General features: G+C 36.1%; 1 protein-coding gene and 1 pseudogene across 4 annotated transcripts; one reads left to right on the top strand and one right to left on the bottom strand.

Moving 5' to 3' along the window:
- Positions 1-292: 292 nt before the first annotated feature.
- On the bottom strand, positions 293-18772 carry OTUD6B (OTU deubiquitinase 6B). Of its 3 annotated transcripts, none has more exons than XM_081070668.1 (7): positions 18605-18772; positions 17788-17939; positions 15516-15596; positions 7702-8014; positions 6360-6421; positions 3778-3884; positions 293-3032 (listed from the first exon to the last, which is right to left on the bottom strand). In XM_081070668.1, the coding sequence occupies exons 1-7, from the start codon at positions 18687-18689 to the stop codon at positions 2948-2950; spliced, it is 885 nt and encodes a 294-aa protein (XP_080926794.1). In that variant the 5' UTR covers positions 18690-18772; the 3' UTR covers positions 293-2947. The 3 variants fall into 3 exon arrangements, with proteins under 3 accessions (XP_080926794.1, XP_080926795.1, XP_080926796.1); XM_081070669.1 differs by having other exon boundaries at positions 293-1532; positions 18605-18767; XM_081070670.1 differs by lacking the exons at positions 15516-15596; positions 17788-17939; positions 18605-18772 and adding an exon at positions 10018-10140.
- On the top strand, positions 13591-15111 carry LOC308506766 (tubulin alpha-1A chain-like; annotated as a pseudogene). The gene has a single exon. The product of its transcript is annotated as a tubulin alpha-1A chain-like (transcript).
- Positions 18773-19120: the final 348 nt, after the last annotated feature.

Here is a 19120-nt window from a genome sequence, read left to right on the forward strand (position 1 = left end):
TGCCTAAATAAACCTTCATTATTCTAAAAGGTTCTAAACTTCAAACTGATTTCTAAGATCCATGCCTCAAATGGCTGTATTTTATTATCTCCCTCTATTCTGTTTGGGCATAATGCTATGTTCATACACTTATTCCAAATCTTTTAAATATAAGAATATGCTATTGTATTATTTTCAACTATGTGTGAGGACAAAACAAAGACTGGATAAAATTCTAAAACAAAATGAATTTTTCTCTATTTCTATATTCTAAAATTGTTAAAGAATAATAATTTGAACAAGTGGTTATTTTAATTCATTTTATTCTTCTTCTGGCAAACAGATATGAACAAATCTATATTGCTCACTATAGTTATACACACTCTTTTTTGCTTTATACAAGTTGTAAACATATTTAAGTGAATAAAATTCTTGGCTTAACACGTATTCTAGAACTCTAACGTACTTTTCAAGTTAGGACAAAAAAAAGCTTATGAAACTTCCGTAGATTATCATCATACAGCAAACTAAATTAGTATATCTGCTTTTAAATTAACATCTGCCTTTTTTTTTTTTTTTTAAACAGGACTTTCTGGGGAACAGTGTGTACTTCCAGGCCTTTTTTCCAAGTCAAGTTGTTGTCCTTTCAATCTTAGTTGTGGAGGGTGCCGTTCAGCTTCAAGTTGTTGTCCTTTCAGTCTTAGTTGTGGAATAGCTCCAGGACCAGTTGCCGTTGCTTGTTGCAGGCGGCACAGCCAACCATCCCTTGCAGGAGTCCAGGAATTGAACTGGCAACCTTGTGGTTGAGAGGACGCACTCCAACCAACTGAGCCATCCGGGAGCTCAGCGGCAGCTCAGCTCAAGGTGCCGTGTTCAATCTTAGTTGCAGGGGGCGGAGCCCACCATTCCTTGTGGGACTCAAGGAGTTGAACTGGCAACCTTGTGGTTGAGAGCCCACTGGCCCATGTGGGAATCAAACCGGCAGCCTTTGGAGTTAGGAGCATGGAGCTCTAACCGCCTGAGCCACCGGGCCAGCCAACATCTGCCATTTTTTAAAGACTTCAATTTTAGGTAACAGCTAAAAGGATTTTTATCTGAACTTTTATGAAAGAACAGAAGCTAACCATATAAATCTTGTTCATAACCATATTGGCCCTTTAAAAATAAAAAATAATAAAAATAAAAAATAAACCTATAATCAAGAAAACTCTATTCATCTTTTAGGAAAAAAAAATAGCTACCAATAAGTTATTTTAGAATACTTTAAATATAGATGGAATTTATAATTACTAGGTTTCATGATATCTAATTTTATTAATGCTTATCTTTTAATTTTAAAGTAACATTACTTTAAAATAAAACCAAGGTGTTTAGTATTTTATAATTTCATTATTTTATAAATTTCAGACCCCGAAAAAAACTCCGATCATGACTTACAAAAAAGACAATCTTCAGAATATATTGACAGGCAGAATGGTTTTTAATCTCTTGAACTAGAATACCTTCATGTCATACTCTTGCTGTAGTTGAACAGCTTCCCACATTGTCACCTGCTAAGCACATGAGATTGACAAACCATTTTTAGTATTATAAACTCCATATTTAATTGCAAAAATTAGTTGCATTCATGGAGCAAAAATCAAATATTGTAAACTTCATGCTAAATGTTACTGGTTATTTCTAACTGGGAGAAAACAGATCCAACCAAAAAGATCTTGTTTTTCACAATACTCCCTTACATATAAATTATTTGACACATTTGTATATATGGGTACCATCTTCTTAGAAGGAATACTATTGTGTGAAACCTGAGTTAGATAAATCATTCACACCAAGAAGTACTGTATACTGATTTCACTATACAGTCTTGACTCCCAAAGAGTAGCTTTCAACTTTATCCACACATGTAATACAAAAATTCTCAAATATTTGAGGTTAAGGAAAGGTTACATTAATAAGGCTAACAAAATAACAAGTAATAAAGGTTTTGTTTTAATCCTAGAAAATGAAACAAAGAGAGAAAAGTTTTGTAAGACACATTGGAAAAAGGAAGAATTTGAAATAAATTCTGGGATCTTTTTGCATTGCTGCTCCTTCAACTTATACAAATTAAAGAATAAGAGGCCACAAACTCTTAGTGGAAAAAGCTGCAAGCAAAGCAGCTGAGTAGTGATGAAGAAAACACAACAAAGGATATAAAAATTTGTAGTTATGAAGACAATCAAGAAATTATGGTACTAATTCCATTCTGAAGTTTAAGAAACAACAAGTAGTAAATGAATTAGACAGTAATCTGCTGGATCTTTTTAAGTTACAAACAAAAGGTTAATCTATAATTCTTTAGAGGTTTAAATCTGACAAGGAACATCTTCTAATTACCTTTAAATTTGCCTCATTTCTTAAAAGTTAACAACTGATTCCCATTGGAAAAATATTTTAAAATTCTTAATTATTAAAGCAAGCTTCTTAGCTGCACTTTGATAGGGTTATAAAAAAAGCTTCACAGAATTAATCCCATCAATACCAAAGTTACTGCAATAAAGTTCATTCATAAGCGTTAAATGTGATTATCACCATCACCACATTACTGCAATGATAAAGAGATTGAGTCATTTCATTTCTTCAAGAAAAATTACATTAAAATGGTTACTGAAAGCTTTTAGTAAAACACTTAAGATTTATTTCAACAGAATGTTTGGGAGATCCTATATTAATAAAAACATCAGCAAATAGGGTTGCATCTTGGTCTATAAATGATGTTCTCCATAATGGACTTGTGTTTTTAAAATGTCACTTAGGGGACACTGGTTAAAGTTTATCTCTGACATATTTTTTTAAAAACCTGTTAGCAGCTTTGCTATAAAACCTGATTAAAATAGTTGTGTTTTTCAGTAACATTTAGAACAATCCAGCACTTGGTATGACTAGGCATTCTGTACTAAAACATAGTTGTGCAACATTTTGTAAACTAGCTGCAATTTTCAGTATCTCTGTTCACCAACCATGTAACAGAATTGTAATGTTCTCCTAAACCATATGCATGTCTCATATATCTGAAATAAAAAAAAAGAAATGAGTAGTTTTGATGAATGTTTATAAACACTTATTATGTATATAAAACCAAGAACTCTGAATGAATCACTCCACAGAGGTATCATTCAATAAACTACATAAGCATATTACTTAAAAGTTCAACACCAGGTGAAAAGCAGTAGCAGTCACTAAGATCTGTAAACCTGTCTGTTGAGTTTAAGTAAAACACAATCACTGTAGGGAAAAAAGATTGAAATACTGAGTGCTCAATAAGCTTAAATTTTTACCTAAATCCAAGCCATTAATGACCACCTTAGTAGGTTTAGCGAATGAACACTAAAGCCAGTCGCAAATTCTCCATGCTGTGTTTCAGAGATTTCTCAATCACATAAAATACTTTTACAATATGAAGAAAAAAATCTCTAAGGAATAATCAGGCACATGAATATATTTCAGCCTTTTCACTTGTTGAAACTTTTATAATTATTAACGTCAATATGCAAACTAATCCTAAAATTTCTAACCTTTAGAAATGACTCTATTCTTAACACACGCAAGAATAAATCACCAGATTTAAACAACTATTTAAATCATATATTTTGACAATGCTTCCTGATTTTATAATTACCTTTAACATAAAACAAGCATAATTAATTCCACTGACAATATTTTTTTTGATTATCAACAACACAACCTAAAAGCTTTTAATAATCCTTTTTGTCTTAATTATGAAAAGTATAACGGGAGACATTTCTAGGTACTTACACAAGTATTAATGGTTTTTGGGGATATTCTTCGCCAACTATAATAGGAGGAGAATCTGCCTGTATTATCTCTATCGGTGTTTGTAAAATATGAGACAGGGCTCTTAGCTATAGAAAAGAAAATGCATTATTAAAAAAAAAAGTAAATCTTACTGAAATAGTAAACTACTAAGATACTAAGATACACATGCATGAATAGTGCAATCAGTGAGAGCAGGGATCTGCTCTATTCTTCACTGTACACTGAGGGCCTGGCACATAATAGGCACTTAATACATATTTGTTGAATTAACAAATAAATATTTATTACATCAAATGCAGAAATTTTAAGCCCTAGCTACACAACAGCTTCTTAGAAATATCAATAGTTAATAAAGTGAGGGGATGGATATTGGGTTCATTATACTAGTCTCTGCACTTTTGACTATAAATGAAAATTTCCATAATAATAAGTTTTTTAAAAACCACTGTTCGGGCATCAGACCAAATCAATTACAATTTTGGAGGGGGAGGGGGAAAGAGAAGGAACAGGGCAGAATAGGAGGTTTCTTTTTTTTTTTTAAGCTTTTCAGATAATTCTAATGCACAACTAGTATTGACAGCCACTACTCTGTAATTTTCAAGGCACAAATAGAATGAGTTATGCATGTGAATTGCACTATCCTTTCATGGAATTTCCATCCGATTAACATACAAGTTGAAGTACTTTCACACCGTACAATATAAAATTAGAGCTTAAAGCCAGATGAATAATAGTTATTAATGCATGCAATTCTCACATAACCTTATGGGATAGGTACTACTTTTATACTTATTTTAAAGATCTAGACTCTGAGGCAGGGAAAGGTTAAGAGGCCTGCCTAAATTCAAGCACAAAGAAATAAAATGAGTGAATGGACAAATGAATCATTTAACAGTCTTTAATCATAGTGCCCGGATCTATGTATTGACCCCATTAGAAGACCCTTCTGTCTTAAAGCACGGTCCTTTTAGGAAGCTTGAAATGAATGTAAGAAATTATTTCAGGAATATGAAAAAGGTTCTATGTTTTGTGGAGGCAAATTTAATCCCATACTCTATCTCATAAAAATATACCTTTGAGGCACTTTTTTCTCATACCTACAAAAACATTTTTTAAAAGCTAGCTTGGAATGGAGGGTGCAAAGGAAACTCTGGAAATCTTAACATTCCTTCTAAGTCTTCAGAAATCATTTAAAGATTTTCTCTTTAATAATTTAAATTTACTCCATTGTGAAAACAGCAACTCTTATTTCATATGGATTCAGAGATGAACAATTTATAAGAAATGTCCTTCAAGGGATTTTTCTAAAGTTTTTTTCTTTATTATTTAAAGAGTCACTTAGGTCTCTAATACTCATATTAACTTGTGATCCTCAACAAAGTTCAAGCATCTTTACTCCAAATGTAGTCATAAGGCTACAATGAAAACTTCCTGAGTTTCAGAGACCCAGGAGAGGCACACAAAACGAATAGGCAGTTCCCTCCAGTGACTCAGAAGAGGTACAAATATAGCACTGCTCAGAAAAATTTTGAAGAAGCATTCATGTCATATCTTCAAACAACATAGTTCTTAAATACTCAAATCCACAAACTATTCAAGATGATTAATCATTATACAATATTAAGAGTACTAGATTCATCCATCTGGTACTTTAGCTTACAAACTTTTATGTATATACTCTCTGCCTTATTTAGTGTTCACAAATGACCTACCCAGTACACACAGGGTTTTTAATATTCCTATTCTATAATTAGGAAATTCGAGCTCAGGAGGTTGCCTCCATGCAGGAGGCAAGGTCACAAAACTGAGAAGTGAAAGGAAAAGCTAGAACCCAAACCCAAGACTTTCCCTCTTATCTCCTGAATTTCTAATAACCCAAGCTGCCTCATCACCACTTGGACCTCTTAAATGTTTTGTTTATTTTATTTTAATGAAACAAAGTTAACAAAGCACATCAAATAATTAGACCTAAAAAAAAATCCTGATTAAACTCTCTACAAGTGACTAAACACAGTTTTCTTACATATGAATTTTAATGCACCAATACTGCTTTCAGGTCAGTCATTATCAACTAGGAATTCAAGACACAATCTAAAAGATGTGTGTGGTAGATTTGATCTGTAATTTAACATAATAATATTGTTTTCTATTTCTGATGTAATGAATGTTATTTTTCCAATAATGACTTTCATCTGCTGAGCTACTAAGGTCAGTATTAACTGTGCTTGAGTAAAATCATAACCTTCATTAAGTCCAAAAAGAACAAATATATTGCCAATACCAGCATCACAAATGGAAACACTTACGTAGATCCAAAACTATCCTCACCAACCCACAGATCAAACACTGGGCTTAAAATGAAGTAGTGCTTCACTTCCTGAAGTTGCATGCCTAAAGGCCTAATGTTAACCCCCTACTACTTCAATGCTTTGTCAGTAAAAGCTAGCAAATATACAAAGAAAAGGAATTTTCAAAGAGAAATGGGGATCATCTGAATACTATAGATGGGATTTAGAAATAATTTAACAATCCACAATCACTATGAATAACTACAAACTTACCTCAAGCTGACCTCCCCATGCAGCTGTGTTTATAATATCATCACAGTACTTTCCAAACTCTTCTGCAAAAAATAAAATATAGCACTTAATAATTTTCATAACACATGTTATAAGATCCCTTCTATTGCTCCCACGTTCCTGATGAAACTGGTCAAGACACGAATTTTCTCCTTTTTTACCTGTACTCTCCAGAATTTAATCCAATTCCCAGATCCAAACTTAACTCACTCCAATTTTCTACCATCTTACCATCCAAGAGCAAAGCAATACATTTCTGCTTCCCTTCCTCAGCCTGAGGCCCACAGACCTAAGCCTACTTCCCTCTTTTTATCCCAAGCAATGACCACCCCCAAAACTGTCACCTTATTCACTATCTTGACATGTATTTTAAAGGCTAAATCTGCACCCAAAAAGTATACCAAAAAAATAAAAACGTAGCCTCTATAAAATCGGGTCCCCTATAATAACATAAGAAATGTGAGGGCCAGCTCGGTGGCTCAGGCAGTTAGAGCTCCATGCTCCTAACTCCGAAGGCTGCCGGTTCGATTCCCACATGGGCCAGTGGGCTCTCAACCACAAGGTTGCCAGTTCAATTCCTCGAGTCTCACAAGGGATGGTGGGCAACGCCCCCTGCAACTAAAATTGAACACGGCACCTTGAGCTGAGCTTCCACTGAGCTCTCAGATGGTTCAGTTTGTTGGAGTACGTCCTCTCAACCACAAGGTTGCCAGTTCGACTCCCCCAAGAGATGGTGGGCTGTGCCCCCTACAACTAGCAACGGCAACTGGACCTGGAGCTGAGCTGCGCCCTCCACAACTAAGACTGAAAGGACAACAACTTGAAGCTGAACGGCACCCTCCACAACTAAGATTGAAAGGACAACAACTTGACTTGGAAAAAAGGCCTGGAAGTACACATTGTTCCCCAATAAAGTCCTGTTCCCCTTCCCCAATAAAACCTTTAAAAAAAAAAAAGAAAAAAGAAAGAAATGTAAAAAAGAATCAGGGGGAAGTATAAATGAGTTGAAACTCCTTTTCCAGAGATAGCATCAGATATGTAGTGCTTCCACTTGTTATTTTGGAAGCATTCACGTTATTTGCATCAGTATCTTATATAAAATGATTAATATAGTTTAACTATAAAATGGTTGAGTACTTAAAAGATCTTAATAAAGCAAAATGTACTGGTATCTATTAAAATTATAGAAAATAATTCTGCCTAAATTTTGAGATATTTTTCCCCATAAGGACTATCGAGTTTTTTATTCTCAGTCCCAAGAAGCACTTTATTTAACAATAACAACCACAACTGCAACAAGACATAGTAAAGAAAACTAAATTACCTGGAGTATACATATCTCCTGTATTAGGGTTTGTTAAAAATGGCAGAAATTCTTCCACATGGCTTTGCATATATTCAGCAGTCTGACTTCTTAAGGCAGAGACAGTCAGAGGGCATTCCTGTTCTTTCAGTTGATCTTCAATGGCTCTATACATACAGTGGCCATCAGATGGAATCTGTTTAATTTTCAACTGTCTAGCTGCCAATATTTCAGCAAGTTTTTCACTTTCTACATGTCTAGCTCCAGATAGGTTCTCAATTTCAGCTTCAGCTATCCTTTCTTCCCGCTCTTTTTCTAACGCAGCTTTTTTGTCCTAAGAGAATGTAGGAAAGTTAATTCATAATAATTAAGACTAATTTACATTTACTAAGAAGATAGAAATGTAAGATCCTCAAAACATTGTTGCCATTTTTCTCCCTTCTCCCACATTATCATACTGATGATCTCATCACTTGTAGAATGTTCTGTACTCTGAAATCCTTTAGAGGCAAACTATCTTTCTCATCTGCATGTTCCCAGCACCTAGCTCTGCACCTAGACAAAAGCTCTCAAATTCTTCTTTGAAAAATTTAAAAACTACCTGCCAAGTTCCCTAAAGCTTTACTTACTGATTTCAATGTACTGTACTAAGACTGATTTATCCTAGGCCTTAAAACATATCATTATATTTAATTTCAGGCTACAGCAAGTTTTTTACTTACCACTCAATCAGTGAGGCATTAACGTGCTAAAGCCTTTAGAAGGGTACAGGAACTCTATTTATCTGGCTTTTTAAAAATGTATGTTTAAACACAAGCATACACATTTTATTAACGTAACAGAGAAAAATATTCTTCGTAAAAATTAAAATATTACAGATAAAGTTCTCCTTACGGACCAGTGCCTGCTCTGGAGGTCTATTTTATATCCTTCTCAATTTTTTCTCTATGCGTTTTAATAAATATAGATGCACTCATAGAAAACGTATAAAAAGTTTTTAACAAAAATAGTATACATTACATTCTGCAACTTGCTTTCCTTATTCAAATGTTGTAAGAAATCTTCCCATAAAACACATGCAAGGATGAGGCGGGGAGAGGTCAATAAGAGATTTGTGACATGAAGAATGGATAGGAGGTAGAATGAGAAGGTTGGAGAAGAGAAAAAAAATCCTGACAGTTGGACTAGCAAGGATCAAAAGTCAGAAGCACTGTTTTATAAATGAACACATTACCAGAGAAAACTGTTAAGAGATGAGTTTGGGGGCAAAAAAGACAGGTACATAAAAACGGTCCCCAACTTTCCATGGTACAACTTATAATTTTTCGACTTTACAATAGTGTGAAAACATATACGTCATACATTCAATGGAAACCTTACTTCGAATTTTCTATTTTGATCTTTTCTCAGGTTAGCAATATGTAGTAGGATACAGCTCTCATGATGCTGGGCAGCAGCAGTGAGCCACAGCTCCCAGTCAGCCATGTGATCACAAGTGTATTCACTGTGTTAGATGATTTTGCCCAACTGTAGGTAAATGTAAGTGATCTGAGCATGTTTCAGATAAGTTAGACTAAGCTACAATGTTCAATAGATTAGGTGAATGAAATGCATTTTCAACTTAAATGATATTTGCAACTTATGATGGGTGTATCAGAACTTAACCCCATCATAAATTGAGGAGTATCTGTAGTTAATATACATTAAGTCTAAGCATACATAGTTTTTTTAATTAAAAAAACAACACTAGAACATAAACAAAATATTTATAGTACTTTTCTCTGGATGGTAGGATTACAAAATAAGTTTTATTTGGCTGGGTGTGTACATTGTACTTTTCTGCATCTGTCTAATTTTCCACTATATGTTTTACTTGTATACTCATACGGGGAAATGCTTTTTAATTTAAAAGAATAAAAGTAATTAAACTAAATTCTACAAATTTTTATATTGATAGCAAATTACAAGGTACACCTAGGAAAAGGTAAAAATTTTCATCTCCTTATCTCTAACTCTTTGGGGAAGAAGCAGCGAATGGAAGGGCAAATTCCAATTTAACTTAATGCCTGTTAAGGGCCATGCTAGATTAACCTAGAGTGACCTAAACCAAAAACTGAATTACCTGAACCAAAAACTATTTTCTCCCTAATAAAACATAAACATATTTAAGTTTTGTCTCCGAATTCCAACCATTCCAGAAGTAACATGCATAAATTTATCTCACTGAATACCTACAACTGTAGATCACAGCAGCATAAAACCTTAAAACACATGGTGATACTATTACTTTTTAAAAGATTAAAAAACATTTTGAGAGGGGAGAGGGAAAATAAGCACCTTAGATATCATCTAATCCAAAACCCCTCATCCTCTTCTTCTGAGGAAACTGCACTCAGAAAGATTTCCAAAGGCAACATAGCTGGGTAGAGCACAGCAGGGGCCAAAGACAACACCACAGAGCTATTTCTATCCAGGCACCTGAATCAGAATAAAAGTGGGAGCAGATGGGAGCTGGATTTAACGATGTCATGTACTAGTTACTGGAAGAGTAGAACTTTATACTACCTGCAAAACCATTGTGAAGTCTCTAAAATACTAATCCAGTCACTTCAGTTTTTTCTCCTTATGCTCTGCTTCAATATTACAAAGCAATTTCTTTTCCAGGGCACTAGGTGGGATATCCACTGGATTCTTTTCCCAACAACGTATTGTAAATGAAAAAGCAATTCTATGGAATATAACCTCATAAGGTGATCTGATCCTAAGTTCCTAACTGGGCAGGTCTTGGTGAGTAGTCAAGCCCCAAGCATAAACTGCTTTAGAAGACTTATCCATTGTTTCTGTGCATCTAAGTTAACACACCTTTGAAATGTACCCTTTCATAGCCCTCCAGCTAATGCAATGACCATCCTCAAGAGAGCAAATAATCCTACTATCCTGTAATCCTGATTCCCCCCGCCTTGCTTTCTCCCATCTTCAGGTAATTTTTCTTCATGTTCCTTCCCTCCTTAATCTCAAACGTGTAATAGAAACTGCAAAATGTTATTCTCTGAAGCATTTGAGATCTTGCTCCCTGGCATATGTCCTCAGTTTAGCTCAAATAAATTCTTATAAAAATTCTCTACAGATTTGGACATTTCTTATGTCAACAGTATAGTTTCCTAATGGCACTAGGCACTTTCATTTCCATAGCCCTAGTACTAGAGACAGAATAAAATCTAAAGAAAACATATAAAAGATAAAAATAGTATGTAACTCATAAATACATCGTCAGTAAAACTAGAATCATGTTAATATAGTAAGACAGCAAAAAAACTCTGAAGAGGAAACTTAAGAACTGGGTACTTACTAGTCCTGGATTTGTATCAAACTTTCAGCATGCCATTGAGACAACTTGGGCCTGTTTTCTCATTTACAGAAAAAAGCAACTGAACCAGATCTCCTCATTCCAGCTCTCAAATTTCGTATTAATGGAACTTAGATCTTTTATTGTAGTTCTTTGAATTAAATAAATACTCCCTATGCTTTTCTAGATTAAAAATAAGAGATTTGTTCTATAACATTCCAATAATAAATCTTCATAAAGTTTTATCATGTTTTTCTACCAGAGTTGTATCTCTCCCAAAGATAAACACCATTAGTTAATTAGCTTTTCAATCATTGATGCCTTCGGCCAAAAAAAAAAGAAGTTTAAAATAAGTCTAATACCCAATTACCCACCCTGTTCTCAGGTTCCATTTTCTTATGTATCATAAGCTTTCATGTTTTCTGTTTCACAATCCTACTAATATAAGAAAGCAAAAGAAACTTAGGGCATTACTTTTAGGGTATTTTCTCTGGCAAGTGCTAAAGAAGCTAACTATAAAAGATGATATAAGCGTCGAGGGTATAGCCAAAAAAGCTATACCCTGCATATTTCAGCTATGCAGTATTTTAGGAAAAAAAACTACAAAATGTTTGAGAAAGATAAGGAAGTTTAATTTGTTTTTGTTTGTTTTGTTGCCTAAGGGTCTGGGTGAGATGAAAAAGTTTTTATAAAGACAGGGCATGTTTCCCAGAATTAAACAGACTACTCTAAAATACATCAATTACTAAGTAGAGGGAATTCCAATATTGTGTTATGCTAATGCCAAGCAAAAATTCTGCCCTTTGTTTTTGATCTATAGAAGCAAGATGACAATCATAAGGCTATCACAAAAATACATATCATAAGTAGGAAGCTGAACTAGGTAAGTTTCAAGATGTCACAAAATCTAATTTCACGATTCTATGAAATTCACAATCATATTTACTCAAGAATAAAATTTTACCTACGTGTGAAAAATGTTTGCTAATTTGAATTTAATCAACTTTCAAACAAACAAAGATACTGGTTTTAGGCTGAATTTTTTTAAGAAGTATATTATGCAGTAGTTAATATGATAAACGATACCATTACCTGTTAACCCAGTAGTTCTCCAGGCCTTGAATTAGAGCTTTGGAAACAGTATATTACTTAGTATTCACAATAACTCTATGAAGTATTATTTTCCCCCAGTTACACATGTGAAAACAAGGCTTTAAAAGGTGAAGAATTTTACCTAAAGTCACAAAGTAAGTGGGATTAAAACCCCACTTGTCTGATGCCAAAGTCCATGCTCTATTAAATCATAAACTAAATTATAGATTCAAAGCTAGCTTAGAAATAAACTTAAATCCTAGAAACCATCAAATGTTAGTAAAACAATATTTGGAACTAAAAAGATTGGATTTAAACATTTTTTTTTCAAAGTGAAAAAGCCTTACCTATCTAGTATCATTCCCATAATTTTGATATCATGAACTCACTAATTCCAATAAGTCAGTTTCCTTACTGTTCTTGGATAATGCAAAATTTCATTCCAACATTTTTGTCCATCGTATTTATCCTACTTCAAATATCCTATCTAAAAAACTGTATTTCCTTAATTTTCCAACAAAGTATTTAACACTTAGCCCAATTAACTTTTCCTTCTATAAACAAACAGAGGCTATCTTGACAAGCCTGACATGCTCAAAAACTGAAAATAACCACATGGGACATTTTCATCTTAAGAAATTCCTAACTGAGCAAGTTATGGTGGGAACTCATGACCTAAGGCCTATATGATAGATCAATGTCTACCGTGAGTAAGCCCTATCCACTGTTTTTGTGCATCTAGAATAATATACTTAAAATTGATCTATAGACCTCCAAAGATAAACACCAAGGTATGGGCAAGACAACCCCAACATTCCTCATTTCTACCTTTTACCCCCATACCTCTGTAAACTATGTTAAATGTTAACTATCCTGCACCCATCACTATAAAAGAAACATGTTATCTCTCCATTTCACTTTCTATCCAGTCCTAGAGATTTTCCGCTTTATTTTCTCCCATCTCCTTAATCTGCTACCAGTTGATTTCATGTAACTTTATGTTTTCTCCTTTCATTCTAATCTATAAACTGCAAAACTGTTATTCCCAGGAGCACTACCTCAGTCCTCTGATTATTTTTGCTTCCGACACTAGCCCCAAACCCTTGGCTCAAAATAAACTCTTTAAAACTTTCTTTACGTTTGAAATTTCTTTCATCAATAGTTCCGACAAAAAAAAAAAAGAAATTATCTGAATTTTCTTCATAATTAACCATTACATAGGTAGCTACATAATTCTCTGAGAATTTTAGACAGCTATATATCTTGCTCAACTTCTAGGTTCAAATCCTTGTTTCACCACTTACTACTATAGTTTTAAACCAAAGTTGTGCATCAGAATCATCTTGGCCCACATTCTGAAGATTGTAAATCTGGGATAATATATTTGTAAAAAAATATCCTACGCACACCCCTTACCTAGCCCCACCCTTCTATGAGAACAGAAAATTGAATATACTATTTCATATTGCCTTCGGCCTATTTTCTTCTCTACAAAATGGGGATAAAAGGCAGGTTCTCTTACATCGATCACCTAAGAGTCGCGCTATAAGAAGCAACAACCTCTTCCTCTACGCCATCGGCCCGGCGGCTGCAAAGTAGCAACCATGCTTGAGTGTATCTCCATCCACTTTGGCCAGGCTGGTGTCCAGATCGGCAATGCCTGCTGAGAGCTCTACTGCCTGGTACATGGCATCCAACCCAATGTTCAGATACAAAGTGACAAAACCACTGGAGGAGATGACTTCTTCAACACCTTCTTCAGTGAGACAGGTGCTGGCTAGCATGTGCCCAGGGCAATGTTTTAGACCTGGAACCCACAGTCATTGATGAAATTCACACTGGCACCTACCATCAGCTCTTCTACCCCAAGCAGCTCATCACAGGCGAGGATGATGCTGCCAATGACTATGCCTGAGGGCACTACACTATTGGCAACGAGATCATTAACCTTGTCATGGACCAAATTCGGACACTGGCCGACCAGTGCACAGGTCTTCAGGACTTCCTAGTTTTCACACAGCTTTGGCAGAGGAACTGTTTCTGGGTTCACATCCCTGCTGATGAAACGTCTCTCTGTTGATTATGGCAAGAAATCCAAGCTGGAGTTCTCCATTTACCCATTTACAGGTTTCCACAACTGTAGTTGAGCCCTACAAGTCCATCCTCACCACCCACACCACCCTGGAGCACTCTGATTGTGCTTTCATACTTGACAATGAGGCCATCTATGACATCTGTTGCAGAAACCTTGATATTGAGCGCCCAACCTATACTAACCTGAACAGGTGGATAGGTCAAATTGTGTCCTCTATCACTGCTACCCTCAGATTTCATGGAGCTCTGAATGTTGACCTGACTGAATTCCAGACCAACATGGATGCCCTATCCACGACATCCACTTCCCTCTGGCCACATATGCCCCTGTCATCTCTGCTGAGAAAGCCTACCATGAGCAGCTTTCTGTAGCAGAGATCACTAATGCATGCTTTGAGCCAGCCAACCAGATGGTGAAATGTGACCGTTGCTGCCTATTGTGATGTGGTTCCCAAAGATGTCAATGCCGCCACTGCCACCATCAAGACCAAGCATACCATCATCCAGTTGTGGACTGGTGCCCCACTGGCTTCAAAGTTGGCATTAATTACCAGCCTCCTACTGTGGTACCTGGTGGAGGCCTAGCCAAAGTACAGCAAGCTGGGTGCATGCTAAGCCACACCACAGCTATTGCTGAGGCCTGGGCGTGCCTGGACCACAAGTTTGACATGATGAATGCCAAGCGTGCCTTTGTTCTCTGGTATGTGGGTGAGGGCATAAAGGAAGGAGAGTTTTCTGAGGCCCGTGAGGACATGGCTGCCCTTGAGAAAGATTATTAGGAGGTTGGTGAGGATTCTGTTGAAGGAGAGGGTAAGGAAAAAGGAGAGGAATACTAAAGTTAACATGTCACAAAGGTGTTGCTTTTATAGGGAAGCTTATTCTGTTTTAAACATTGAAAAGCTGTGGTCTGATCAGTTAATTTGTATGTAGTAGTACATACTCTCATATACAATTACTGGCCTATGCTTTAAAACATGACGCTTTGTTACAGACCCAACCTGTCCATTTCTCTGATGGGTTTGAATAAAATATTCCATCTTAAAAAATAAAATGAAATAAAATAAAATAGGGATAAGAAATCCTACTTCATAGGATTATTGTCAGGACTAAATGAGATTTCATATAATATATAAGCCTAGCCTAGTATTTGGCACATTGTAAGCGCTTCATAAATGTTAGTTCAGATCCTTTGACAATGTTGGTTCAGGTCCATTAATTTTTTTCTACTACCTCCTATATAATACCTAAGGTAGTACTGAGCACACAACACTAACTTAAATATTTGGTGACATGATTTTCATACCCGTCTCTTTTGTGCTTTTGATATCCGAGGCAGCTGATTCTCAAGAACCAAGTTTGAAATGTTAACAGCAACAGACTCTATCTGAAGAAAACAGAAGCATTAACTAGTTAATAAAAAATACTTTGTTATTATTCAAAGTATTAGATTATTACATTATTATTGAAAATCACAAATGTGTAATCCCACAATTCAAATTTGAGTAACAGCACTAGATAAATATTAGATAGCATGGTTTTATCTCCTTTCTCTATTTATAAGGGAGAATTTGTCAGATTCCCGAGAAGCTTCCTTATAGCTCTTCGAAGATAGTGCTCAACATTGCAAACTTTCCTTCCTTCTTAGCATGCCTACTTCATTAATCTAAACACTTCTTTTAAGTGCCAATTCAGTCAGCACTTCACCCTTCCATTCTCTAAATGTGGCAGCAGAGGTCTTTCTCCAACACAGTTAGCCAGAACCTGATGAGCACTACTTCTGGACCCTAGTAACAAGTTGAGGTTTTTCTATCCTTTCCCATCTACAAACTGATAAGTATAGGTAAAATTTAACTTACAATTATCATTAAGATATTACAATCAATCTTAATCATTAAACAAAGATTATATGTTTGCTGAAGAAAAAAAAGATGCTAGGCTAGACCTGTAACTATCAGGATTATTAACTAGTACTTTATTACTGCATACATAAACTATATTTTAGTGCGACACATACATAAAACAGATTGAGGCCTCTAATAACAGACTCAGTCAGCACTCATCAAGGCTATGGCTCAAATGATCAAAATATCAAAATGAGATTAAGATTTCAAAGAGTGGGTATCAACTTTAGAGAAATTAGTATACTTATATTTTTCAGAGGAATCTGTTTTTACAAACTGCCATACTGACAATAGGCAAGATTAAGAGAGAAGATTCTGAGAAAAAAAGAAAATACAATGACATAAGAATTCAGGCAGTGTTCAGAAAGAAATCTAACTTAAGTTAATGAAAAAGATAATAGTTCAAAGTAGAATGAGAGTTTGTATTTTAGCAGTTAGACAATATGTAGCTTAAGAATCAAACAGTTTTGTCTTGGAAACCTAGGAAAGAAATCTCAAAACTGAACGGCCTGAGAGAACAAACAAAACTATCTTACTAACAGAAAAGATGGGGAGACAATCAGGAATACCATGATTGTGACAATACAATTAAACACCTGGAGCATCAAGCCTTGTAACTTGGAAATAAAATATGTTAAGGGAACAGAAGGTCAGGATCTTGATGACTGGCTAATACAGTTAAATAACAACCATTGTAAATCAGTACAGACAAGCTGCTTTTCCTGCCAACAACAGATTGAGATGAACCAAATAAAATAAAATTTAATTATGGTAGAAAAATATTTGCATAGACATAAGAACTTTTCTAACTACCAAAATGGAGTGAGGTTATGGACTCTGATCCTTAACATCCAAACCTCAAGCAATAAACCACCACACTATACAAAGTTATAACAGAATTCAATATTCACATCCTGGAGTTAGGACAACTCTGGCTTTGACACTTAATAGATGCTATGAATTCAGGACAATGTTCTTAATGTCTCGGAGTCTGTTTCCCACTTGAAAAAATGGGATTACCTACACCTACTTCATAGGTAACACCTCATAGTGTGTTATTATGAGAATTATATGAGATAATGCTTATAATACGTTAAACATAGTGCTTGGCACACAATACATATTAGCTACAATGATAAAATAAGTTAAAATTAGGACAGTATGCTCCAATTTACCCAAGAAACATCAGTAAATTTTCATTCATTACAACTTGTTCATAAAGCACTTTTATGACTTAAAAATGATTTCACATTCGTTGTCCCATTTGATTCTCACAAAATCTTTCCTTAAACAGCAGAAGTATTTGTATCATATTACACAGAGAAATTTGTGCTCAGGAAGTTTAAATAACGTTACCCAGGTTACAATTATATTTAATGGCAGTTCTGGGACTAAAAGTCTGTTCTTTCAACTTTCATTTGGTGAAGCTTCCTCTAGTCCACTTTTATCAATCTGTTCGTCATTGGGGCAAGTAAATAGTTAAAGTGTACATTCTTTGCTGACCTCCTTTACAAAAAAATACACTACCATGTAAACCTGGTCACAAAAGGTGACCTATGAACAAGATTGACTTCATTTCCCTCCAATTTTATGATTTTATATAGTAAACAGTATAACAGAATTGGACAATTGCTTTCAAATACTGTAGGCAAAGAGAAACATTATTTCACATACTTTTCTCTGCTTAGAAGTCAGCTTCAATTGCTCCAGTTCCTCTCTCTGTTTCTTTTCCATTTCTGCTTCCAACTTAGCAACATCATCAGTGAGTTGCTTCCTCCTCTTTTTGTCATTCTTGGGAACAGCATTCTTCATACCTTGAATTTTGGCTAAAAAGCCACCAAAATTTTTAACTCAAAAACCCACATGTTAAGAGCAAATGAGAAATAGGAACAATAAGGGGATGGGTAAGAGGACATGGTATACAAAAGTAATTAAGAAGAAGAGTAATTACATTAACAATCAGACAATTACGGAGAAGAGCCCAGATGAAGCTGACACTCCCCTACTCCCCCCCCAAAGAAAAAAATCTCCTTAACAGAACGGTGAGTTTGCTGTGGAAGGAAAAAAAAAAATGACTGAAGTCTAAATCTTTCAAGTACCGCTTCTGAGTCCTCAAAATTGAGGTAAGGTATTTTCAAAAGCACCCATTACGGCCAAATGTCGGTAACTGGGGCAGGGATAAGAAAGGGAGACCGGGGAGGGAGGCGCAAGTCTGGGTCCGCACGCTGGCTTGCAGGTGTTCTCAGACACCAGCACTGGAGCTGCCGCGCAGGGTAGGGGGAACGCGGCGGTGCTGAGAAAAGGAAGCCACTAAAGGTTTAGGAGATTAAGGGACCGCCTGGGAAGGGGAGGCGGAAGAGAAGAGGCCACTTGCTACTTTAGGGAAGTCTAGGACGACGCAGATTAGAAGCCTCTCAAGATTCCCCAGAACCGGCCTGCTAAGCGCCCTTCCCTGGGTCCGGCGACTTCCAGATACCCGCTTGCCCTTCACCTTGCAATTCCTTTTTCTCTTTGCGATGCCTTCTCACCAGCTGCTCCTCCTCTTCCTCAAGCCCCTCCACCAAGACTGCCTCCATAATCACGAGGTAGCCCACCACTCAAAAGAGAACAATCCTGCACCACCGGCTGGCAGGCACCTCCCAACCCTCAACCCTGACCCGGGGCGCCATTGGCCAGACTGGAACACAGCCCCGCCTTCGAGGCGGTCCCGGATTTAGGCCTAGTCATTGGTAGAAGTAAAAAGGAGGGCAAACTGCGCGCCTGCGCACTCCTTTGACATTCTCCCTTACTATACGGGAGAGGCGGGGGACCGGTAGAGCCGGAAGGCGAGGGATTGTGGCTTGGCCAGCTGGAGTTTGCGGTCTGGTGATTGACTAACTGACTAGAGCACCTAGAGCAATAAAGCTGTAAGCTGGGCTACTCTTCTGATGTGAGGGGCGCAGAGATGACACAGAACCATTTTGGAAGTTCTTGTTTTGCTCCATTGCCCCTTTAATCCGTACTGTTG

The sequence above is a fragment of the Rhinolophus hipposideros genome (genome assembly GCF_964194185.1).
Source record: "Rhinolophus hipposideros genome assembly, chromosome: 13".
Lineage (NCBI taxonomy): Eukaryota > Metazoa > Chordata > Mammalia > Chiroptera > Rhinolophidae > Rhinolophus > Rhinolophus hipposideros.